The following is a 26,221-nucleotide window of genomic DNA, read 5'->3' as shown; positions in this document are numbered from 1 at the left end:
ATGAAACCAAGGCATCATTCCCTATCATTATGACCTTTGGTTCATGATTTGCCTTAGTATACGTGTATGGTAAGAGGGAACAAGGCCCCTTGGGCACATTTTCCATTCTGCCTTGAGACCAGTAGGTGGGGGGGAGGGGGCAGAGCGGGTGTTTGGCTAAGGGGTGAGGAGAGAACTGGAGACCAATATTTATCCCCTTTGCACACACCTTTGGAGGGGGTCATGAGTCAGTGGGCAAGGAGAGACCTGCAGGCAAATTCTCCCTCCCTCCTCCAACCCGCCGTGAGGAGCACAGTGGTTGTTGGGGTACGTGGCCAGCAAGGACCTGGAGCAGAATTCTGTATCAGGGCTCTAGCCAGCTTGTGTGGTGACAGCGGTCGCCTGGCAGAAGGAGAAAGATCTGGAGCTGACTTTCCCGTCCCTGCTTTCGCCAGGATGTGATGGGAAGGAGGACAGGAGGATATGAGGAAAGGGGACATGAGGGCCGGCAGAGACCTTGAGATGAGTTACGTGTCCCGGCTCCAGCCCAGCATCTCATGGGCAGCTGGCGCCTGCGGAAACGGGCAAGGCGAGACCCGGATGCCATCTCTCCACCTGGTGCAGGCAGCGTGGGGGGTGGAGGGGGTGCCTGAGACAAGGGTGGAGGGAGTTCCAGGGAGTGTTTGAGGACCAGAGGGGATGCCTGGGGTAGGGTGCACGGCGGCAGCTGGAGTCTGTAGGCACTTTCCCCAGGACCAGTTTCCTGGGGAGCATCCTCCTGGTTCCAGTGGGACCCCTTCTTGCGATCCCCTCCTCCGGACAGGATTCAGGAGTGCACTACTTGCAAATACACACTTTTTTTAAAAAAAAAAATATGTTTTATTGATTTTTAGGGAGAGAGGGATAGAGATAGGCACGTCAATGGGAGAGAAGCATTGATCAGCTGCTCTACAGTCTCCTCCCCGCACAGACAGCAGGCGTGCCCGCCCCCGCCCCGCCCCGCCAGGCACCGGGACCGCCATTCAGGTGGCGCCACGGAGGGCGCAGCCCCGCCTCCGGGAGGAACCGGGCCGGGAGGGCGGGCTGGGCACCCGGGACCCGGGTTCCGGACCCTCGGGGGCCTCGGGGGGGCGTGGCGCGTGGTGGCGGAGGCCGCTGACAGGCGGGGTCTGAGGGGCGGGGCCCCAGGACTCCGCCCCTTTCCCTGGAGCCGGCTCAGCACCGGAAGTTCCGGTGTCGGCAAGTGGGGGTGAGAGGTCAGCAGGAAGTCGATACGTGGCCGCCGCCTGTCCCCCGCCGAGGAGGCGCAGCAGCCGGAGATGGCGGCGGTGCTGAGCGCAGAGCGCCTGGAGGTGTCGGTGGACGGCCTGACGCTGAGCCCCGACCCGGAGGAGCGGCCCGGCGCGGAGGGCGCCCCGCTGCTGCCGCCGCCGCTGCCGCCGCCCTCGCCGCCCGGGGCCGGCCGGGGCCCGAGCGCCGCGGGGAGGCAGCCGGAGCCCGGGGCGGCGGCGGCGGCGGCGGGGGGCGCGGCGGAGGAGGCGCGGTGCCTGGAGCAGCGCTGGGGCTTCGGGCTGGAGGAGCTGTACGGCCTGGCGCTGCGCTTCTTCAAAGGTGAGCCCGCCGCCCCGCCCGCCTCGCCCGCCTCGGGAGCGCGGCCCGGCGGTGGCCTCGGCGGCGCTGGACAGTCTCCCCCGCGCCGGGCCGGGCCGGGCCGGGCCACCCGAGCCGGGCTCCGTCCTTGGGGGCTCCCGAACTTCGTCACTCCCCGCTGGGCCGCTGGGTCACAGCCCTGACGGCCTGGAGCCTCGGTGTAGCCGTCCGAGTGCCGCCTGCCCGAGGTGAACGGGCATTTTCCCTGATTTAGCTTCTCGGGTTTCCGTGAGCTGGGATGGAAGCATGAAGCCCGCTCTCTCCCAGAGGATCCCGTTCTGGAATTTAGTTACTTATTATTATTATTATTATTATTATTATTATTTTCTGTTTTACCGTCGCATTTCTTTTTCTGTCTCTATGGCGTGGCACGTCACACCCCACCGATCTGCACCCTTTTCCATGGGTGCTGCACACCCTTTCCAGCCGTGCCGGGGGACCACACGCTCCCGCAGGATTTGATCACCTGGCATTATCGATGTGGCCATTATCGATCGATGTGGCGGAGAGGAGGAATCGATCAGCCAGCACGTCCCCCTCTGGCGGGTCAGACTCCCAAGAGAGAGGATGCTCGCTGTGTCCTAGGAACTTCTAGAAGGTTAACATTTTACCCCGTCAAGCAATGTGCCAAGAGTGAATTCTCAGAGTTAGGTTTAAAAGTGACACCCCCCCCCCACCCCACCCCGTGCTTCTCGCAGAATTGTAAAATGTCTCGTCTTCGAGCAAGATTGTGGTGTGTGGGTTTGGGTTTTTTTTTAATTGGGTGATTCACTGAGTCAAATGGTGGTGATAATACCAGTCACATGAGCTTGTCAGTTGGAAAAAAACGCATGAGAAGCCCGTTAGTTTGATTTCTTCGAGATAGTTCCATCTCGTGGGCCGCCTGGGCAAGGGGAGGCATCAGCAAATGAAACTTGAAAAGTGGTTGCTAGGTTCCCTACACATTCCAGAGCAGCGTGCTTGTAACCCTTTCCCCAGAGCGGGTACCTTCTGGTGCACATGTTTTACTCAACTTCTAGCTGAAGTTGAGCAGCTCAACGTGGTGCATGCATGCAAAAGTTATTTGCTTTTTCTCAAAACAGTTTTAATTGTGCAAACTAATGAAAGTCTCTCTCTTGTAAATTTTCCAGAACAGTTGACACTCGTTGCACACTTTGTTAGGAAGTTTACCCTTGAAATACTCATCATCATTTGCACATTGAATCCGGCCTTGGATTTTGGATCTCTTGGCCCTTGAATGTCGAGTTTCCTGTAGCGATGATACATTCTCACACGTATAAAATTCTGATGGTTTCGTTACAATTATTAATAACTACATTTTACCTTAAGTTTTTATTCGTAGAACGTAATTTTCCAGATTCAGTAAGGTTAAAGCAGTGGTCGGCAAAGTGTGGCTCTTCCACAACATACCACGGCCTGGGCGAGTCTGTTTTGAAGAAGTGGCGTTAGAAGAAGTTTAAGTTTAAAAAATTTGGCTCTCCAAAGAAATTTCAATCGTTGTACTGTTGATATTTGGCTCTGTTGACTAATGAATTTGCCTACCACTGGGTTACAGTATATTGTAGCGGAAGTATGTAAGAATAGAAAAGAACCAACTTCTAATCCTAGCTTTTGCCACTTGACTGAGCCTGTCTTAATTTGAAAGTGGTAGTGATATCATCCTTGAAAGATTAAAACACTGTGCAATGTGCGGTAAACTTAGCATTGCTTTGGAGTCAGGAAGCCTTGGATTCCACTTACTGTGTAAATTCCTAGACAATTAACTTTTCTAGACTCAGTTTCCATCCACTTACATATAGGAAGGTGGATTTGATGCCTCGGATTTAAGATTTAGTGGTCTAAACCTAATATTATTTTGCCGAGTAGTAGGACTCCTAGGGGAACCTATAATTTGAGGCCCCAGTTATCAGTCACCTTAAAGGAAAAGGCCTACCTTGATAGGTATGGTTCACTCCCTGCCTAAGTTAGGCTTTCAAAGCAACATCCAATACTTACTAAAAGGAGAATAGCAGCTAGCAGTCAAAACTACCTTTCTGCCTGAAGCATTACCTAGTTAGCAATGAAGAGGCCATTAGGGTATGAGATGCCTAATTGGGGGAGGGGAAAGGAAGGGTCCTAAAGCAGTCAGAGGAATCATGGGAAGTGGGGTAAGGGGTTGCTGCCTTGGTTTTAATGTGAAATTTTCCAGTGTAATGTTTGGCATTTTTATCAGTCTTGCAAGGACTTCTAATAGATCACTATTTTGTGGATTTGTACTAGTATCTCACAAGAATTAAAAATAGCATTACACTTTATCTTCCTCTGTGGGGGAAATATGAATCTTGAAAGCGTGGATATCTTTTTCCACTGAAAATAACTTGGGTTGCGAGTCAGGAACCCTGCTTCTCATTCCATCCCTGTCACAGTGGTCCCAGGCCAGTGACGGAAACATTTTGTCAATTACCTATCCTTTTAATCTTCTGAAGGTAAAAGTAAAATAATAGATGCAAGTGCAGATAAACGTAAGTTAGCATTTCCCCATCTCAGCTGCTGACCTTGGGGAACCCTTCTTATGGATAGAGGTTTATATTAGGTTACCACTATGAATGAATAGTGCATTCCCTTTGCCAGTAAGGAATGTAGAGGCCAAAGGAGGAGTTAAAGACCCAGCGACAACTGCAGTGTGCTGGAGGATCCAGGGAGCCAATGCCATTCCAGAGGGGGGGCAGGCGTCATTCGGAGGGCAAGGCCTGTGTGTCTGGGAAATGGCAGTAGGAAGTGGTGGGATGGAGAGAGCGGGAAAGGTGAGTGGTCAGGTCCGTGGACGGATTGGAATGCCATTGCAGAGAGCCTTTTCCTTAGTCCACAGGAGGCACAGTGAGGGTTTTACACGGAGGAACCAAGTTGCCCGGTTCTAGGTTAGCAAGATTAGCTGGTTACGTACTAAACCGGTCGGCTTTATTGTAGCCTTCATACTTCTTGGATGGCGTTAACTTGGGGAGTTGTATTTTGGTTTTCAGAGTTCTTAGGGGTGAATGTTTCCGTCTGTAACACTTCATTTACCTCATTCTATTAAGCTGGTAGGTGGTGGCATTAATTTAAAATTCCAGAGTAATAATTGCCGCCAGTTGCTGAGCAGATGTTCACTAAAAGTGTGGTGCTTTTTTGAGAGCTGTATATACAGTTTTCTTTAATCCTGCACTAGCCCTTCAGTGAGGGGTTACCCTGGTTTCTTAGTTGAGGAACTTGCCCAAGGCCACTCAGTTCTTATTAGTTCCAAAGACAATTCTTCCCACAACAGGAGGTGAGCAGCAAGGGGAACCCTGTTTCTGGTGGTGCTCTAAGTGAATATTTTAAAGTTTCTACCCTATTGCCTTATCACATCTCGGCACTTCTTTTCTTCTTTTTTTTTAATTGAATTTCTTGGGATGACATTGGTTAATAAAACCATACAGGTTTCAAGTGTACAACGCAGCAAAGCATCTGCACACGGTAGTGCTCCCATTGCCCAAAGTCAAGTCTCTTTCTCTCCCCCTTTACCCTCTCCCACCTCCCCCACCCACTTTCCCTCTGGCCATCACCATGCTTTGTCTTTGTCCCTTCACCTTTTTTCACTCAGCCCCCCAACCCCCTCCCTGGAACTTCTTTAATATATTTGCTTGAAAATATTAAGGGATGATGGAAAGATTCATTTTGTTTTTCTTTCTTTTCTTTTTTTTTTCTTTTTTTTCTACACATGATCACTTTCTTGAGATTCACTTCCGATAGCTGGAAAAGTAAAGTGTGAGAAAAGCATCTACTCTGAATTCCTACATAACATTGCTGTCAGGTTTGAAATACTGATTGTAGTGGCGGAGAATCCCCTCCAAAGGACTGAAGTAAATGTGCCCATCAAAAATATTCGTATTAATAGTATATTCCTATTAATAATAGTAGACTTTTCGGGAAGCCTGCATTTAGCTAACCTAATGATTGCTTTTCACTCGTATAAATTGAAAATGGATGTGTTTTAATTCATTAGGGATTGAAAAATGTTGATATTCTAATTGTCTTTCCTTCACTGTAATACTTTTCCTCATATACTATTTGGTTTGGGGTACCGTTCAAATAGGAAAGGAAAGGAAATGCTTATTTTTCGTTATTTATTTTCTAAATAATGAGTGTCCCTAATAACCTCAAAAGGTGACTCTTTTTTTAGTATACTTTTATTGATTCAGAGAGGAAGGGAGAGGGAGAGAGAGATAGAAACATCAGTGATTAGAGAGAGTCATTGATCAGCTGCCTCCTGCACACCCCCTACTGGGGATGGAGCCTGCAACCCAGGCATGTGCCCTGACTGGGAATCAAACCATGGCCTCCTGCTTCATAGGTCAACTCTCAACCACTGAGCTATGCCGGCCAAGCAAAAGGTGACAGTTTTTTAGTGTCATTATGTACTCATGCTTTTAAACATACTTGATTTTATTATTTTAGCTCTTTTTATTGATGCTCAAATTATAGGATCTTTAGAAAGTTAGAGCCTTTTCAAATTGGCTTCTAAGTTCCTTTGACCTGATGACTACTCGTCTTCCATAGCTTCCTTACTATGTGGTATGATGAGATGTCCCAGATCCATGTTACACATATTCTGCCTCAGAGAATCGGCCATTTCTCCAAGGAGACCTGGTTCCTTTTAGTGAGAAATGGCATTTGCAGAGCCATAATCTGGGTGTTAGGAGCTGGGTGCCCATTACTGGATTGGTCATTATTTCTGGGCCTTTTCAGTAGACAGATCTAGGGTGTGCATGTGTGAGGGGAGTATTTTTGAGGGTATAATATGTAAAGAAACTAGTTTAGTTTGGAGGGACTTCAGTCTTGGACTCCTTTTCTAAATTGACTATGGAATGTTCATGCATTTCTGCTAGCATTGCTATAGATTTCACTGGGTTATATTACTGATAGCAGAGAGGTAATCATGTGGTCATGCTGCAATGGTTCCGTTTCCTTTTGTCTTCCTTAAACATAAGCATCTATAAGAACTTTTATAAATGGCCTCATTAATGCTTCAAAATACTCTACAGCTATAATTTATTCTTTGGTCACATATATAATTAGTGTGTGCCTCCTGGACTTACGTGGCAACCTTCGATCATTTCAACTTTTATTGTTACCACTGAATGTCTTATTAAGTTTTGAATTTATTTTTCCCTTCTTTCCTTATTGTCTTTCTCTTTAGACCTAAGTGTGTACTAGTACAGGAGAATGTATAGACCTAAGAGACAGTTGTAAGAGAGAAAATTATAGCCACCAATAATAGTGATGCCTCTTAAACATCTGATTTTTTTAATTTGCTAGTTCATATTAAATTTGAGCTGAACTGAAATTTTCCTTTGAAAACTGAATTCAAAGGTATGTTTATATGTATATATACAGGGGTGAGCAAAAGTAGGTTTACAGTTTGTATGGAAAGTAATACAATAATTGATAGATAATTATACAGTACCCAAGAGTAAACTGTGTTTTGCCCAGTGCACAAAATTCGTGCACGGGTAGGGTCCCTAGCTGGCTGCCCGCCAGGACCGCCCTTCCCCCGGCTGCCTTGTCTGGCACCACCTGCTCACCTGCTCCACCATTCCACCACGATCCTGCTCTCTTCGGGGCCAACAGCACCTCCACTGCTGCCCACTGCCAGCTGCATCATCGGCACCCGCCATGTTCCGCGCCGCCCCCTGGTGGTCAGCGCGTGTCTAACTCCCGGTCGGTGGAACTCCTGCCCATGCTGACAATTTGCATATTAGGCTTTTATTATATAGGATATATGTATGATTTTAACATCTGCCGGAGGATTTGTGCAAAAATACACAAATCATAAGTGTATGGCTTGATGAATTTTCACAAAGGGAACACACTCTGGTAACCAACACCCAGGAGGAGATAATGTTTACTTTTATCGGTTAACTAAAATGCGAGCTCCTCTGGCTCAGTATTTAGGAAGTTGAGCCTGGAGTCACACTACCTGAGGTGCTCTTTCCTAGTTCTGCCACTCAGTTTTTTAAACTTTGTGCTTTCCTTTACTCAAAGGGTTGTAAGAATTACAAGAAATTACATATATAAACTCATAGATAGTACCTGACAATTGGTATTCCGTGGCCAAAGACATTACTTAAACTTATTATGGAGTGTGCTGACTTAATGGGGGCGGGGGTCAACTTTTAATAAGCACTTTGTACATGATAGGCAGTTCCCAGTGTTTTATACTCATTGACTTGGCAATATTGCATTGTATTGTACTTTCTTGTAAATAGTATAAGAATTATCATTCAGGTTTTTCTTAGCTCAATATGGGAGAGATGTGGTTGTTGTTTTTTCAAATACGTTTTTATTGATATTTGAGGGGAAGGGAGAGAGAAAAAAAACATTGATCGCTGCACTGGGGATGAAGCCCACAACCTGGGCATGTGCCCTGACCGGGAATGGAACCCGTGACCTCTCAGTGCATGGGACAATGCTCAGTCAACTGAGCCACACCAGCCAGGGTGAGATGTGGTTTTAATATTTCTAAAAGTAGTATATTCTCTGTGAGGCAAAAGTGTGATAAGGGCCACGCAAGAAAACAAATTTGATTGTAAGCTGCTGTGGTAGAAACACGGTGTCTAGGATGAGGGAAGGGGGAGATGGTCTTGCTGTCCTCTGCACAGATGAGGCCATCCCTGGATGCTGCTTGCACTTTGCAGCAGCATCCTTTAGGGTTCTCTTCTGCTCATTCAGAAGAGAGCAACTTGTACGGCGTGGGAATTCTCTGCCCTCATTATCATACTAGTAAGAGCTGCTGTTTAGCCATTGACTGCGGAACCCACAACCTAGGTATATGCCCTGACCGAGAATTGAACCCACAACCTTTTGGTGTACCAGACAAGGATCCAACCAGCTGAGCCACATGGCCAGGGCTTTTGTGGCTTTTCTGAGGTCTGGTCTGTTAGATGGGTTTTATTTAATGCTGAAGACTAGAAAGAGATCAACTCGGAATAAAGAAGTGAAAATCGCCGAAACCGGTTTGGCTCAGTGGATAGAGCATCGGCCTACGGACTGAAAGGTCCCAGGTTCGATTCCGGTCAAGGGCATGTACCTTGGTTGCAGGCACATCCCCAGTAGGGGGTGTGCAGGAGGCAGCTGATCGATGTTTCTCTCTCATCGATGTTTCTAATTCTCTATCCCTCTCCCTTCCTCTCTGTAAAAAATCAATAAAATAAAATAAAATAAAAAAAGAAGTGAAAATCACAGCTATCCAGTGATGGAATAGACTGCTTTGGGACAGTGAATTACTACCACAAGGAAGTGTTCAAGCGCTGGTTAGTAATTACTAGGTGGATATGCTTTGATTGCTTTTGTGTATCTACCACAGGTTTTTTCTTTGTGGTTACCATGAGGCTTATATAAAAGGGTTTATAGTTCTAGTTTAAGCACATAACTTCCACAGCATACAGAAACTCTACACTTTTATTTCTCCCTAGCATTTTAGGTTATTGATGTCACAATTTACATCATTTTTATACTGTATATATAGTAACAAAGTACTGGAGGCCAAGGTAGGTATGTAGGGCAGATTTGAGCTTTGGTTGTGCAATTCAGTCACCTGTCTTTAATATCCTTCCCAACCCATATATTTTATGGCTTTCATTTCATCAAGTAAAAGCTAGACAGGACATTGAAATAATTTGTTGCATCCTCTACCTTTACCTCCAGACAGAAGGGAAAATATGATTTCTCGTAAATGTACTCTAGCAATTGAGGTGTGAGACTAATAACCTTGTGTATGATTAATTTCAGGTGGAAGGGACTTAATTTTAATCTTTCAGACCTTAGGGCTTGGTAACAATGATTATAAAGCTGCTATCAAGTTATTTATGCTGTCTTATTAGAACTGTAAAGTCAAGTACTTATGAATTTAATAAGAACATGATCTAGAAGCCATTTCTATTTTTAATTGCTTGGGAAAATGTGTTTTGTGTATTGTATTGGTTTCCTATTGCTCCTGTAACAAATTACCAGAAAATTCATGTCTTAAAACAACACCTCCTGACTTAGAGTTTTTAGGGTCAGAAGTTCAAAATAGGTCTCACTGGTTACAAGAAAGAGGGTGGTGGTCAGAGCTGTGCTCCTGGAGGCGCCGGGAAAGCACCTGCTGCCTGGCCTGCTCTGGCCTCTAGAGGCCTCCTGCATGCTTTGGCTCCATGGCCCCCTCTTCCCTCTTTGAGGGACGCAAGCTGGGTAACAGCTGCAGGTCTCCCTCAGGCCCTTCTTTCTCTCCTTCCATTGATAAGGACCCTTGTGATTACATTGGGCCAAGGCGGGAAAGTCCAGGGTCAGGCAGTTGCAACCTTAATTCCCCTTTTTCATATAATCGAACATATCCACAGATTTGGGATTAGGGTGTAGACATCTGGGGGTGGGAGGATGGGGAGGGCTATTATTATGCCTACCACATGTCATAAAGTCTTCCTGTTCCTGGACAGCAGAATATTCATCAGTTTTCTAGGCATGCTCTTTCAGGGTCGTGGTCTCCTCTGATTGGTCAGTGCTAGGGCAGAGGGTCCTTGGGTATTGCAGCTGGTCCTGGCATTGCCCGCCGGGTTTTGCTGCTTTTCTTCCCGTCCTGGAGGTGAAATACAACTGAGGCTCTAGGGAGGTGGCCTTCTGTATCTGGCTGTAAATTGCTCTGCCAATTTGCTCAGCTATCTGTCTCAGTTTCCCTATTCCACTGACCTGTCTCATTATGAACTGACTACTGAAATTTAGCTTATTATTAACTCATTTAACCTTTTTACCAAGTGGAACCAAAGCAATTACAAAGGTCAGGTTTATGAAGGAAGGAAGAGGATCAAATAGTTATTACTCTTGGTGTATCAGGACAATGCTCTAACCGACTGAGCTACCCGGCCAGGGCTAGTTATTATTCTTAATAATAATATCTATGACCTCTGAAGTCGCATTGGACCCCTTACTTTATTGATGAGTCAGAGAGGTTAAACGTCCTACACCTAAGAAGCGTCTGAGACGAGATTTAAACCGAGGCTGTCTGATTCCAAAGCCCCTCCTACCACGTCATACTGCATCAGTGGGCTGGAAACGGTTGAATATAGCCTTTTTTTTTTTTAAATATATATATTTTATTGATCTTTTACAGAGAGGAAGGGAGAGGGATAGAGAGTTAGAAACATCCATGAGAGAGAAACATCTATCAGCTGCCTCTTGCACACCCCCCACCAGGGATGTGCCCACAACCAAGGTTCATGCCCTTGACCGGAATCGAACCTGGGACCCTTTAGTCCGCAGGCCGATGCTCTATCCACTGAGCCAAACCGGTTAGGGCATGGAAACGGTTGAATATAGCCTTTCAATGTATATGTATGATCATATTGAAAATGATTGATACAAAATTATTTTTTTAAACCTTTTAAAGAATGATTGTTGAACATGTTTAATATGTATAAAAGATGTCAGTGGTACACTTATATCTGTGTGCCTGACTGTAGCTTAACAGACTGGTTTCTCTGGAGTAGTTTTAACATAAATATTGGTACTTGGCTTCATTTTTTTTTAATTCTGCATAAAGGTTATTAAAATTTAGTATTTGGGGGGAAAAAAAAGTCTCACTGTAATAGTGTTTCTGTCTATCATAGGCAGTTTGGACATACCTATAGCAAAACTTCAGCATACAGCTGAAAATTATGTGTTTTTCCAGTGCTAATTATTTTCTTTTTGGGTTTTCTTTTTTTTCTTACAGAAAAAGATGGCAAAGCATTTCATCCAACTTATGAAGAAAAACTGAAGCTTGTGGCACTGCATAAGCAGGTTCTTTTGGGCCCATATAATCCAGACACTTGTCCTGAGGTTGGATTCTTTGATGTGTTGGGGAATGACAGGAGGTAACAGTGTTTTGTTGTATAATTAATTTAATGAGAATAGTGTTGAAAACGGTACAAAGTAAATTGGTTAAGATGTAAATAGCTGGTTCATTAGCTTAGAACTGAAACAAACATTTTTGCTTGCAGCTTCTGGAGTCTTCAGATGTTTATCTCTTTTTGGCTTGGAGGTGTTTATGGCTAAATATTGTGGAAGAAGCTTACTCATCTGATTATGAACATAAGACAAGTACAGCTTCATTTGATTCTTCCTAGTAATGATAAAAGCTGCCATTTAAAATATGTAGTAATTGATTTCCTTATTTTGGAACATATAGAGAGCTGTGACAAAAAGGAATACATTGACTATTCAATTAAGGCTAAAATATAAGTAAAACTCAGATACGCTTTTGCTAGTACAGAAATGATCAGCAGTGCAGTTACGTTGTAGTTTAAAAAGTAAGTTTGGATTGTAATTTAGTAAATCAGTACATGCTTGTTGAAACTGGAAGTTTTGCACCTTTTGTGTATAATAGAATTATTCTTTGTTTTCGTTATGATTGAGAATTGTTCATGTTTAGGTTTCCATTAAATGGAGTGCTCATCCTCTCAGGAAGAGGAGGTGACTTTTCCCGTTATTCCTTCCAGGAGAGAATGGGCGGCGCTGGGAAACCTGTCGAAAGAGGATGCCATGGTCGAGTTTGTCAAGCTCCTGAACAGGTGCTGCCATCTCTTCTCCACATACGTCACCTCCCACCGGATAGAGAAGGAGGAGCAGGAGAAGAAGAGGTGAGGCGGGGTGCACTTCGCTTTGTGCAGTGTTCCAGCTCAGGCGTCGGGCTGCCTCTGGCTCCACAGTGATGGCAGCTGGCAGGCTTCCTCGTGCGAGAGACATTCCTGAGTTTGGGGCTTGCTGCCTGGCTGGCTGTACCTGTAAGGGAACCGCCTATCCACCGGGCAGCATTCCTTCTGTGTCATTACACTGAATTTCTGAGCACGCCCCGTAAACTCAGCCACCCGCTCCTCCTGACCCTCTGGTCTGACACACCCTTTGCGGCTCTCTCCCTTGTTTCTAGAATATTCGTACTTCGTATCATGGTTATCGGCTGTGCAGCATCTTAATGATGAATGCCTTTTCCTATTGCTGTGCAGCAGTAATTATTCTCGCCGAGATCGTGTATATTGTGTGATTGATTCTATATGTTAAGGGTATGCATTTCAGATTTTGGTATTGTGTGGTTTTCTGGAAAGTTTCTGTCCATGTTCCCAGTGAACTGAAGTCTGAAGGTGCTTTAAACAGGGTTTTCTGTACAGGACTCATTCTATGTCTCCTGCACTCGGTAGGAAGGAGGAGGAGGAGCGCAGGCGGCGTGAAGAGGAGGAAAGAGAACGTCTGCAGAAGGAGGAAGAGAAACGCCGGAAAGAAGAAGAGGAGAGGCTCCGGAGGGAGGAAGAAGAGAGGAGGCGGCTGGAGGAAGAGAGGCTTCGGCTGGAGCAGCAGAAGTAAGCTGGCTGTGCGCCCCTGTTTACGGGAGAGAAACGGACGGTCTCGCTGCTGTGGCCTGACCGTTGGCCAGTGTGTGCCTAGGATCATTCTCACTTGGGCGGCTGGGAGCTGGACCAACGTTAGCTACTGAGCATTTGTGCCAATGATGTGTTGCCAGAGAGGGCCTCATCGTAAGCGGCATTTGGCTGCAAAAGGAGTGACGAGTATAAAAGGGTTTGGGATTCACTCCCAGAGCCCAGGGACGGAGGAGCTGAGGTTGCTCGCTTGCTCCCTGTTGCTCCCTGTCCCTGAGTCCGCATGATCTCTCGTCTCTGATGTCTCTTTTCCAGCCTTCCTGTTCTCTGCAAGTCGTCGCTGTCTGCCTTGGCACCACAGGCTAGTCCAGCCTGGATTTAGGTGGTTTTTGTTTTCATGCATCTGATAGAGAGAGACTGGCAGGAATCTGAGAGACCCAGCTTCACATTCCCGGGACGGGGAATGTGGTTGTGTTAGCCTCTGCCGAGTGTCCTCCAGTACCGGGCTGGGAGCTGAAACCGTTCCTAGTAAGGGCTGGGAGAGCAGCTGTCTCAGAAGCGGCTGCTCTGGAGGGAGCGCTGGGTTCAGGAGGAAGGACTGGAGCGTAGGCTGGAGCCAGTCTGCCTAGTCTTCAGCGCTGGCCCTGGCACCTACCGGCAGGGTAATCTCGGGCAAGTTACTGACGCCTCCATTTCCTCTTCTGTGAAACCCTACCCCCAAAGGCGTGGTGAGACCTGCTGGGTCAGTCCAGGGACCTTGAACACTGCCTGGTACATAGTAAGGGCACATAACCGTTAACAGATGTGCTGATGATGATGTGTTTATTATTATTCTCTCTCTCCATCCCAGATTTTCCTTGGAAACCTAAGTAAAAAATTAGAGATCATGCTTAGTTTCTTAAATTGCTTCTGGGCCTGGGACACATGCTGATTGGTACACATTACTAGCTGAGTCATTTTTAAGAGGTGGAAATTATAAAAATAAGTAACAAGGGCATTTTATTTGGTCATGACCGATCTCCTGTAGCCAGACTGGTGTGTATTTTTTATTGTTTTTAGGCAGCAGATAATGGCCGCTTTAAACTCGCAGACCGCCGTGCAGTTCCAGCAGTACGCCGCCCAGCAGTACCCGGGGAACTACGAGCAGCAGCAGATCCTCATCCGCCAGCTGCAGGAGCAGCACTATCAGCAGTACATGCAGCAGCTCTATCAAGTCCAGCTCGCCCAGCAGCAGGTATGGGCGACAGCTCAGCCTGCAGCCTTGGGGGGTGTCTAGTTTCATTGGAACCCAAGTTCTTTTTCAACAGTCGCTAATGAATTTTGCATTAGCCTCAGATATAAAGTAACTTTTAGGTGACCTTTATTAAGGGAGACTTTAATGTTGCATTGGCAATTATGAAAGAAAATATAATCTTCAAGCAACAGGTAGTGTGGCCGCTGTTATATTGTCCGAGGTGTGTCTGGGAGTTGTGTGCACTGAGTGTCATTCTGGTGAGTCTACGTAGATTCCAGTAGTGGTCCTGGAACCAGGAGGACTTGGTAACTAGCATTAGTTCAGGGATGTCCTTCAGGCAGTGTGCTGTCATAGGCCTGGGCAGCTTCCAGGGGGAGGACCCCGGCCCTTAAGGCTATTGGCTGGTCCATCTTGACTTTTGTGTAAGTACAGTAGCGAGACACTGCTCCCCGACAACACATTGCTAGTCCTCCACCCACTTCGCACCCCCAAACAGTTTGCTTCCACATGTGAACTGATGGTTTAGGGGCTAGAACATGGGACCAGGTCAGATAACACGTGGACTCTGTCCTGGCTTTGTCATCATCTTGTTCGATCTCAGGGTAACTACTGCTCTGATTTTTCTGTCGTTCTCCCAGTCAGTGAGAAAGGGTATGAAATCCTGGTACCTGTCCTGTTCACCTCACAGGACAGTCAGAGGGATAAAGTGAGGAGATAGCTGCTCTGGGCAAGTTTTTGTGCAGTTGGAAGGTAACTGTACATTCTCTTAGTCATCTTGCAGTGGCATGAAATGCCTCTTTACACTCAATCTAGCTAAGTTGTACTTACTCAAGTAATTTTCACTTATAAAGCGGTTACCACCTGTCAAATCTGAGTGAAGAAATTCTTGTTAGATGAAGTAATCTTTGTTTTGCCAAGCTCTTTAAATTCCTTGAAATTTAATATTCTAACCTAAAATACCTTCCCCCCGAGTCTTCAGCATTAGTGTTAAAAAGCATGCAGACCCATGTGATCCACGAGAAGAGGAAAAAGGTGTCAACCCAGAGCTTATTCAGGAAAATGAGTGGTATTTTTGAGGGATTTCTTTTCTGTCCTCTAAAGCCTATTTCTAATGAGCACATCACTCCCTTTCTCCTGCTGCTTTGATGGACATTGAGATGATTTTCTGTTAAGATAGCTCCCACACACTGTCCTGTTCATTGTGTCCCTTAATGAGAACCAAGTCAGTCAAGTAGGGCAAAAGCAGGAATCTTTGAGACCTAATGGAAAGCCACAGTTTAGATTGCCGTGCTCAACCCTGAGCTATCAAACTGATGGGTTGTCTCTGGGAAGAGAGAAGGAAAGGGACTGCAGAAGGAACAAAAGGAACTTGAGCCCCGTGAAGTAATTAACTTTTATATAAATATTGAGCAAAATGACAAAATGCAAATGAACATCTTGTTAATTTGGGGATGTGGTTACATAGGTGTTTGCTAATTTGTTCCTGTACCTTTCTGTGCTTTTAAAGACTTCCAGAAGTACAGAAGAGAGATTATACATGTCAATAATCACAGGCTATCTATCTTTATATATAAAAGGCTAATATGCAAAGTGTCCCCTCGGGAGTTCAACCGGGAGACTGGGAGTTCGATCGCTCACTATGACGTGCACTGACCATCAGGGAAATGTTGAGTGAAAGAAGTCAGACACAAAAAGCATATATTACACAATTCCATTTATATGAAGTTCAATAATAGACAAAGAAGACTATAGTGGCCAAAACCGGTTTGGCTCAGTGGATAGAGCGTCGGCCTGCGGACTGAAAGGTCCCAGGTTCGATTCCGGTCAAGGGCATGTACCTTGGTTGAGGGCACATCCCCAGTTGCGGGTGTGCAGGAGGCAGCTGATCGATGTTTCTCTCTCATCGATGTTTCTAGCTCTCTATCCCTCTCCCTTCCTCTCTATAAAGAATCAATAAAATATATTTTTTTTTAAAAAAGAAGAAGAAGACTATAGTGTCATGAATCAGAATAGTTGTTACCCTTGGGGGTGGGTGGAAAGGGCACCAGGGGCAGTTCTGAGATGCAGATAATGTCCTGATCTGGGTGTTAATTACATGGGTATGTTTGATTTATTAAAAACGATCAAGCTGTACATGTATGATTTGTATACTTTCGATATTTCTAGTGGTATTAGTATCTATCATCTTGATATAAGAAAAGGAATGCCCTGCCCTGGCTGATGTGCCTCAGTGATTGGAGCATCGGCTTGCACAGTGAAGGGTCGTGGGTTCTATTCCCCATCAAGGGCACGTACCTGGGTTGTGGGTTCAACCCGGCCCTGGTCAGGGTGCGTGCAAGAGGCAACCAATCGATGTGGCTCTTTCACGTCAATGTTTCTCTCTCTTCCCCTCTCCTTCCTCCTCCCTACCTCCGTGCCTTTCTCTCTAAAAGAATCAATGGGGAAAATTATCCTTGGGCAGTGATGGGCAACCTTTTGAGCTTGGTGTGTCAAACTTCGCCAAAAAACTGAGCATAACTCGGGTGGTGTGTCACTTTGAGGAAAAAACTAACTCTAAGACTCTAGTCGCAAATGTTTCATCCTCGGCATGCGGCCGTGTGTCATCAGAAATGGCTACGCGTGTCAGTGCTGACACGCGTGTGATAGGTTCGCCATCCCTGTCCTTGGGTAAGGATTAACAAAAAAAGAAGAAAAGAAAAGAAAAAAACATGAAAGGGGATATCACAAAATAATTGTCCTTTGGGTTTAAGATGTTTTTACTCTCCCATTTTGACTCAGAGGGCATTTGATTTCATGTATCTGAATTTTATCAAGATTTTCTCTCAATTTTCAGGACAAATGTTACTGTGCCTCGCTTTTGCCCTTAATAATTTCATTTTGGGTTGATTATTTCTGCCTACTTTAATTTTTCCTCGTTAGTTTTTCTAGTGATCCTCAGATACCAAAAATGTGATGCTCAGTTACAGTTTTTCACTCACGTTGATTTTTTTAATCACTTTTAACTGTTGGTTTATATTGTACTATTCATATTCACTATAGATGGGATAAAACCTGATGAAGCTTATTAGTAACTTCTTGGAGCAGAATGTTTGGTAGTGCTAAAATACGCGTCAGAATGCATTCTAGAGCAAGTGTCTCCTTTATTAGCCTTCCGGGTCAGTGACTCTTCACTTTTTCTCGACTTGCAGGCAGCATTACAGAAGCAGCAGGAGGTAGCAATAGCGGGGGCTCCTTCGCCGACTTCCTCGAAAATGAATGCAGCTGTCCCAGGCGATATGATGTCAGTTAATGGACAGGCCAAAACCCACACTGACGGCTCTGAGAAAGAGCTGGAGCCCGAAGCTGCCGAAGAAGCCCTGGAGAATGGACCAAAAGGTACTGCATCCACATGACCGCAGCCAGACGCCATGAAAAGCAAAGTCGGGAGGTCAGGCTCACTGGCACCTGAGAGCAAGTACATGTTTGCACGCGTTGCATGCATTTTCACTGTTTGGTCCGCATCTGTGCTTCCGGTGGCCCTCAGGAGACCCTTAGTGTAGAGAGCAAATCAGATCTACACTCACTCTGTACATTGATTATCTGATGCTGTGTGACAAATGGCACCCGAATTCAGCAGCTGAAAATCCTAATAAACATGTCTCGTCTCACGCAGTTGGTGTGGGTCAGCTGAGTGCGGTGGGCCTGGTCCCTCCTGAGGCTGGAGTTGGCCTGTTGGCCGGGGCTGTAGTCCTGTGAAGCTTGGCTGGGCTAGAGGCTCTGCTTCCCAAAGGGCTCCCTCGCCCGACGGGCAAGTTCAGGTTGGCTGTGGGCCCAGGTCTCAGGTCCTGCCTGGGAAGCCTCTCCTGGAGCCGCTGAGTGTCCGCGCCACGGCGGCAGTGGCTTCCTCCGGAGCCTGAGACCTGAAGGTGCGCGGAGCTGGCCTGGCAGTGTCTCTCAGGCCCTGGCTTTGGGAGTGACACACCCACATTGCCGTGCGTTCTCTGGGCCACGGGTACCACCTGTACGTTTCGGATGGTGACCTCACAAGGGCGTGAACACCCCGAGGCAGGGGTGATGGTGGCCAGCTAGGAGGCTGGCTCCCATATACCACAGTATATTTTGTGAGACTGAAGTACCATGTTAGCCAGAAGATAATGGAGCATTTTCGAGGTCTGCTGGCTTTTTATGGGCAACTTGTTCATTCAGTCAGCAGTTGGTTGAAGATTTCCTGTGGGCCAGGAGTGCAGGGCTGAGGCAACCCGCACACACGGGTGTAAATTGTGGCTGTTTAGCACCGTGATGGAGAGAGGGGCTTATTATAGTTTGAGCGCATGTAACATGGGGGGTGGCCTAGTCAGAGAGGTCACCAGAGCTTTCCTGGGAAGGGACCATTGAGCTGAGACATCTGAAGCAGGAGGAGCGTCAGCTCAGTAAGAGGGAGAGGAGCACTCGGTGACAGTGATCAGGGACGGCGGGTTCCGAGATCTTCCTTGTCCTTTAGAACAAGTAACCGAAAACGGTGTCAGAACAGACTTTGAAATGCCGTAGCTTACACCCCCCGCTTTTTCCCCTAACAACAGTATACCAGTATTTTGAGATGAATCTTGATCGAAAGCTCTGTGATGAACTCCGGGAAACCCGTTGAGGAGTCCAGTGCGTGTGGAGACTGCTCAGCAACCAGCCTGACTCCTCTTCACTGAGGCCCTGGCAGTTCCACTTCCGCCCGAGGTTCTGTTTCTCTGAGTTCCTGGAGGATAACTTCTAGGACTTCGAGATACTGAGAGATGAAGATTTTTTTCAAAGTCCACATCCGAAAGTGAATTTATTTCTAAGTCCGGATCCTTCTTTTCTAAGTCCAGATCTTTCTCCTTGGTTATAGATAGGCTAAAAACTGATCAAGGCCCAGCTAGGAAGTTCCCACAGTTATTGCTAAATCCCCATATGTAATTAGTGTGTTGGGGGGAAATCGCGTGTAAGATTATGGGTCACATGTCTTACTTGAAGTGGTGTGAGGACCTCTGAGTGCCTGTGACGTTGTGCAGTGAAGTAACTTGGGGACCTCCGTCCAGGTGGACCGTGTTGCGCTTGGCGCCTGCGTGCGGCTGGGCGCCTGCCGGTGAAGCTCCTCCTCTGTAGCTGTTGTAATTTCTGTTGTCTTCAGACTCTCTTCCAGTGATAGCGGCTCCATCCATGTGGACGCGGCCCCAGATCAAAGACTTTAAAGAGAAGATCCGGCAGGACGCGGATTCCGTCATCACGGTGGGCCGAGGAGAGGTGGTCACTGTTCGCGTACCCACCCACGAAGAAGGATCGTATCTCTTTTGGGAATTTGCTACAGACAGTTATGACATTGGGTTTGGGGTGTATTTTGAATGGACAGACTCGCCGAACACTGCTGTCAGCGTGCATGTCAGTGAATCCAGCGATGACGAGGAGGAGGAAGAAGGTAGAGCCATTGCTCCATATTCAGTAGCTGCCGGGTTGTGGCCTGGCAGAAGGGGCAGGATCACTCCCGACAGTGGTGGGAGCTTGGCTGGGAAGGTGGTGAGAGGGAGGGCGGCTCCTGGAGGGGACTGGTGCCTGAACAAGGTCTGTTTAGCCACTGGTTTTCTGCTTTCTGAATAGTGTTTACTTCCGGCTTGTGTGTGACAGCTAATGTGCAGGGTGATTTCGAAAAATGTTTTTGTTTTTTTAAAAAATATATATATTTTATTGATTTTTTACAGAGAGGAAGGGAAAGAGATAGAGTTAGAAACAACGATGAGAGAGAAACATCCATCAGCTGCCTCCTGCACACCCCCTACTGGGGTTGTGCCCGCAACCAAGGTACATGCCCTTGACCGGAATCGAACCTGGGACCTTTCAGTCCGCAGGCAGACGCTCTAGCCACTGAGCCAAACGGGTTAAGGCTCAAAAAATGTTAAAGGAGCAAGCAAGAAATTCTGCCAACTTTGGAATTTATTTAAATTTGTTTCTGGTGTTAGTTTTTTAGGTCATTATTCTAAAAAATTTTAATGTAAATACAGAAACCGACTAGAACATCCTACAAGACATAAAAATTTTAAAAATCATTCACTTCCCTATTTCACTAGAGGGTAGTTTTTTATTTGCTCTAAGTGGACAAAATTGTTCCCAAGGACAGTCTAGGTAGTAGGTTATCAAATGTATTGCTTATTAATTGAGAAGATGGTCTCCTTGATAATGTTACATTGAAGGTTAGAACTCAATGGTCCCATGTGAGCGCTTCCATATGTGCTGCCTCGGTGGAGAGTAATAGGGAGGGAGCGCTGACTGTGAGAACCCGCTGTTCGGCCGCTTTAGACAGGCTGCTTGTTCCCGAAGAGGCTGGGAGACTAGATCGGGGTAACTTTATTTATTTTATTTTTTTAATATATATTTTATTGATTTTTTACAGAGAGGAAGGGAGAGGGATAGAGAGTTAGAAACATTGATGAGAGAGAAACATCCATCAGCTGCCTCCTGCACACCCCCTACTGGGGATGTGCCCGCAACCAAGGTACATGCCCCTGACTGGAATCGAACCCGGGACCCTTCAGTCCATAGGCCGACACTCTATCCACTGAGCCAAACCGGTCAGGGCTAGATCGGGGTAACGTTAAAGAGGCAGTCGGTTGGGGGAGGTGTGTGGAGAGCGGCTCAAAGTTGCGTGCGCTTCGGAGCGGCACAGCGCGATCATGTCACCACACCGTGCGCAGCCTGGGGCCACGCGTGGAAACATACGGGGCAGTGTCCTTTTGGAGCTGCTGTGTCACATGGCGTTTTGTCTTCAGCCGTCTTCATTTCTGAGGGCCACCAGCGAGATAAAGCATTGTCCACACGTACTCCTGACGGAACCCGAAAGAAAAAGGACAGGAGGGAAAAACGAAAGGGAGACAGAGCCGAGCAGGTGTCAGTGCGGTGTCTCAGCGGCATCAGGACCAGGCACTGAGCCTGTGTGGCCTTTCTGGTTCATTCATCTCGGGCTCATTGCACTCAGACTTTGCAGAGGTCTGCGGAGGAAAGGGTGTGCGTGCGCACAGCTTGTTCTCCGTACAGAGAGCTGTGTAAGAAACAAGAATTCTCTGTTCAGAAGCAGGTACCGGAATGTACTTCTCCTGGCTATTTAGTAGCCATTGAGCTTCTAAAAGTGGGTTACTACCTAGTCTGAGCCCTCAGCTATAATAATTTTGGGGTTATTGCTATTGGGAGGGGCACTGGTAAACAGGGCTGGGGTCCGGCACCTTTCTAGAGGTGAGAACCCTGATGTCCCACATCTAATCTGTAATGCCCCTCAGGTGGAAGATGGCGTTCCCTTCCTGGTGCTGTTTTGAACCGTAAAACCAACGGCAGCTAAAACTACCCATAAGCCTCTGTGTTAATGTTCAGTAGCCGCAGTGAGCAATGATTGCTCCCAAGAAGTGTTTGCTGGGCCTGAGCACAGCTTCCTCGTGTTGGAAGAGGCGGCTCACAAACGGCATTGGTTCCTATGGGTGTGCTCCTTATGGAGGCCACTGAGCCACCAGGGCTTGTCCACATTGTGCTTTATGGGGATCCTGTAGCTCAGGTACATAGGAGTCCAGTTCTCTGTTGCTTTGGCTTTTTCTCCGTTCTGTCTTGAAAGAGGAGTTTGTTTTCTCTGAATGTGGTGGGTGTAACCCATCTTCCTACTGTAAGTCTCCACGGTCTTGCCTCCGGGTCCCAAGTCTTTGCTTAAAGTGATGAAAGAAGCGTTGTTCATCCATCCTAGTGGCTTTAGTTTTACAGATTCGGAACAAAATTTGCATCTTGAATTAATGGGCCAATAATCTGTTTCATGGATATCCTTTTAGGCAACAGTGTACATTTGGAATGGCTTTGTAATTTCTCATTTGTAAATGAAGGACATTAATTTTTAAGTATTGCTGTGATCAAGCAAATCTGATTTGGGCCTATTTATGTCATGTTTGTTTGTTTTTTAACAACTATATTTTTTAGAATATTTTTTAGACTTACAGGAAAAGTTACAAAGATAGTACATGGAATGCCCATATTACACCCCACCCTCCCCACCCCTGCACCCAGTTTCCCCTGTTGTTAATATTGTACATTGTACTGGGTTACATTCATCATAACTAATGAACCAGTATTGATACATTATTATTATTAAGTACACAGTTTTTCACATTTCCTTAGTTTTTACCTAATGTCCAGGACCCCATCCAGGATGCCACCTTATATAGAGTTCATGATCATGTTGCCTTAAGCTCCTCTAACTTTCCTTGTTAAAATTCCTGGTAGTAGCCATTGACAATCACCATGCAGTTAACTCAGTCACCAGATTCACTCTGCCGTGTTATAAACCTGAAAGTCTTCTGTCTTCTATGCTGAATATTCCTTTGTCCTCTTTTCCTTGAGGCTGTTCATATTTAATATGTTAAGCTGAGACTTTTAAACTGGTGTATAATTGTCTCGTCCTATAGGTTTCTATAGGCATTTTCCTCTCCTCTAACCTTATGTCATTACAGTGAAACTATTGACTGGGGCCAACCCAGAATCAGAGCTCATATTTTTGTCACTGGGACCATCCCAGGATTACACAGGCCTCGTAAACATAATTGCGTTTTCAGAGTGTCTCTGAATGCCTACCTCTTACGGTTTTCTCATCTCATTCCTTACATGTAAGATAATCTTGCTCATAGGTGCCCTCCCTTCCTACAGCAGAGAGGACTTCCAGGTTGGTGGGCGGGAGGAGGATTCTGTGGTCTTAGGCGGATGAGGGAGATTCTTCCAATTGGGAATTGAATGGATTGGAAGGGGAAAGTGAGGCTCACAAATAGGAGCAATGATTAGAGCACAGAGAGAGAGGATGCAGCCGCTCCTCCGTCAGATGTTCACCACTGGGCTCCCAGGGCCCAGGCAGAGCTGGACACATAGCAGTGACTCATGTGTGTGAATGAACGAATGAATGAATGAGCAAACCAACTAACCAATATACGCTCAAATGCACATAGGTCACAGAATGGATCAAGTGAATTTTTTTAAATATATTTTTATTGATTTCAGAGAGGAAGGGGGGGAGAGAGAGAAACATCAATGATGGGAGAGAATCATTGATTGGCTGCCTCCTGCACGCCCCACACTGGGGATCGAGCCCACAACCCAGGCATATGCCCTTGGCCGGAATCAAACGCGGGACCCTTCAGTCCACAGGCTGATGCTCTACCCACTGCGCCAAACCAGCCAGGGCAAGCGATTGTTTGTGTGTGTTTTCTTAAGTGAACTACTAACAAGCAGTTTCTGAAAGAAAGGGTGCAGTTTCAGTGCTTGATGCAAATGCGGTTTTCCTGGATCTGTCCATGACTCGTCTCTCTCCGTTCTCACAGAAAACATCACTTCTGAAGAGAAGGCCAAAAAGAATGCCAACAAGCCCGTGCTGGATGAGATTGTGCCTGTGTACCGACGGGACTGTCACGAAGAGGTGTACGCCGGCAGCCACCAATACCCAGGGAGAGGAGTCTATCTCCTCAAGTTCGACAACTCCTACTCCTTGTGGAGGTCAAAGTCAGTCTACTACAGAGTCTATTATACGAGATAAAGATGTCGCTCAGAGTCTGGAGTCTAGGGTTGGGCAGAAGGTGGTATTTAGTTGGGAAGTTTCTTTTGACTTTTGTGGAGCATTGCAGTCAGCGTGTGCCCGTTGGTTGTGGTCTGCTGGTTTGTGAACTCTTGGGGATCAGGACTTCCTGGAGACTCTCTAGCATTAATACTTTGGGGTTAAAGGGATTCCTCAGACTTACCCAGCTGTTAGGTGCCGACCAGCAGCATCCCTAGAGGATGCTGACGTTCCATGAGCTGCGTGTTAAATCTGTAAAGTCTCCAGAATAAACATCCCGCGGCGGAGCCCCCCTGGGTTAGTCCCCTGCTACCTGCTCGCTGTGTCTATGAGAGCCCAGTTACAGCGCCCTCTCGGGAAATCCTTGTGTTCGTGTTCTACATGAGGCACACAACTTGGAAGATCACGATTTTTAAAACTTAAAAACTTGAGACCTCACAGATTATAATAGGAAATAATTGCTTCAATTTGATGTGGTTGTGAATGACCCAGATTGGTTTTTGCTTTGGGAACAGCTGTTTAGTTCAGAGTTACATTACAGGAAGTTATTTTCTGAGATAATCTGAAAATAGAATGTCCGAACCTGATTGCTGATTAAAGTATCAGTACACATAGACCACCTCAAACATCCCTCCACAGCTCGCGGTCCTCTTCATTTGGCATTTATACTGCCTGTAGCAGACTAAAAGTAACTCATTTTTGTCTTGATTTGGCTTTATATAAGAGCATCTCAAATTGAAACTGTTTTCTACACAAGCATATAGTTACATAAACAGTTTTGTTAAACTCAAATTGCCACCTTCTGAATTAAAAATATATAAAGTCATTTAAATATAATTCAGTGTATGAAGAATAACATTGCACTAATGTGGAAATCACTGCCAGAAACGGTCAATTTTTAATTTGTTACTACTTAGGCACAAACCCTACATGATTTCAGTTTGGAATTACTAGAGAATTGGAAGTGCATACGCCCAGGCTCAAATTCTTTATGACTTTAATCTGTATTATGTCTTTATTGATGGGAGGAGGTACACCTTCATTTTCTTTACTGAAAACAAATGTGGATTCACTAATTGCCTCAGATATATATACGTGATTGACTAGTGTAGAGATGCTTGTTTTCAAAAGGGAGGGTAGTACAGATAGAAAATGACAGCGATGGCAATATACACACGTAATGTTACTATATGTTGTTACTGAAATACTTCGGTTTTTTACATGTCAGATCAGAATCACTCTGTGGGAGGGTCCCCGCATGGTTACAGTGCACTACATCAGGAAGGGGCTGTTGGCTTCGTGTGCTGCGTTCTTTCTGTTTTTTTAATACCTGGTTTTGTACATACACACATACCTGACTGTTCTCTTTTGTTGTTTGGAAACTGGATTATTTTTCCTCAGAAGTGCTTAACCTGTGTGTGTTCCATTTTGATTAGTTCCAGCTCATCGACGTTCACGCTGTTACATTAGAGCACTTGTCCGCTGTCCGTCAGCTCTCGTGTACAGACGGGCTAGCAACCACGGGGTTAGGCACTTCCGGGCTGTTTGGTTGTGTTTTGTTTTGTTTTTTAATGAGAAAATACTGTATTTAAAATGTAAAATAAACTTTTAAAAAGCAGGCACTAATATATATTTCTTCCAGCCTTTGATTACAGACTTGTCCTTGCACATGTTAAGATGAATTATCTTCTAAAAATACCATTGTTCTTGGGAGCCGTGTGTGTGACTTCACGTAGCAGCGGTTCCTGTCACGTGTCCGTGTCAGAACATTTTGGGTTTCAACTTTTATATTGCCTTTGGCTGTTGATTAGTACAGTTCAAATGCGATTTCAAAGAGATCTTGAAAAATATATATTTAATCATTAAAATGTTTATCTGTAACTTGTTGACGTTTCATTGATAAGTTCCTCTGAAGCGTTAGTTCTGCACCTCATCTCTTGGGTAGGACAAGAAGAAATGTTTTAAATGATCTTTTCTGTTTTAAAAAATTAAGAAAACGAGCAAACTCTTTCTGGCTGATTATTTAAGTTTTGCTGTGAATTAACCTCCTGAGTTAAACAGATGGCAAATGTTCAGGCTTGCTGGTGAAAAGGACAGCGCTGGCTTCTGTAAGACGATTTCCCCTGCCCCCTGCCCACTTGTGGGTGGCAGGTCCTTGCCGTCCATGGAGGCGGCTGCTTTAGAACAGCGCCTGAGCGTGGCGCCGAGGAGCGTGCCCAGGCGGGGTGGGGTGCAGTGCCCACCCCGCTGACGACCCCGCTGGCCTGCAGGGGCTCAGACTCTGATTTCTTTGTCTTCTTCTGAGATTTGGAGACAGAATGAGGAGATCATCTTGGCATTGGCTGTGCTGGGAACCCTGAAGCCAGACAGAGAACGCTGCAGGAAGCAGGGCTGTGGGGGTGCATG

At 46.1% G+C, this 26,221-nt stretch overlaps 1 protein-coding gene across 1 annotated transcript; it reads left to right on the top strand.

The window, feature by feature from the left end:
• Window positions 1-1,252: 1,252 nt before the first annotated feature.
• On the top strand, window positions 1,253-25,762 carry ACBD3 (acyl-CoA binding domain containing 3). Its single transcript, XM_079763456.1, has 8 exons — window positions 1,253-1,590; window positions 11,372-11,513; window positions 12,138-12,278; window positions 12,834-12,992; window positions 14,070-14,244; window positions 17,433-17,619; window positions 19,385-19,669; window positions 23,586-25,762. The coding sequence occupies exons 1-8, from the start codon at window positions 1,299-1,301 to the stop codon at window positions 23,795-23,797; spliced, it is 1,593 nt and encodes a 530-aa protein (XP_079619582.1). The 5' UTR covers window positions 1,253-1,298; the 3' UTR covers window positions 23,798-25,762.
• Window positions 25,763-26,221: the final 459 nt, after the last annotated feature.

This window comes from Cnephaeus nilssonii (genome assembly GCF_951640355.1).
Source record: "Cnephaeus nilssonii genome assembly, chromosome: 23".
NCBI lineage: Eukaryota > Metazoa > Chordata > Mammalia > Chiroptera > Vespertilionidae > Cnephaeus > Cnephaeus nilssonii.
The sequence above is the reverse complement of the archived record's forward strand: the minus strand, read 5'-3'. Positions and strand labels throughout refer to the sequence as shown.

Excerpts from the sequence above, each read along its gene's own strand:
- ACBD3 (XM_079763456.1), top strand. The coding sequence starts at position 1,299 with ATGGCGGCGGTGCTGAGCGCAGAGCGCCTGGAGGTGTCGGTGGACGGC. Across the intron at positions 17,620-19,384 it reads CCTGGAGAATGGACCAAAAG|ACTCTCTTCCAGTGATAGCG; the intron begins GTACTGCATCCA and ends TGTTGTCTTCAG. Across the intron at positions 19,670-23,585 it reads TGACGAGGAGGAGGAAGAAG|AAAACATCACTTCTGAAGAG; the intron begins GTAGAGCCATTG and ends CCGTTCTCACAG.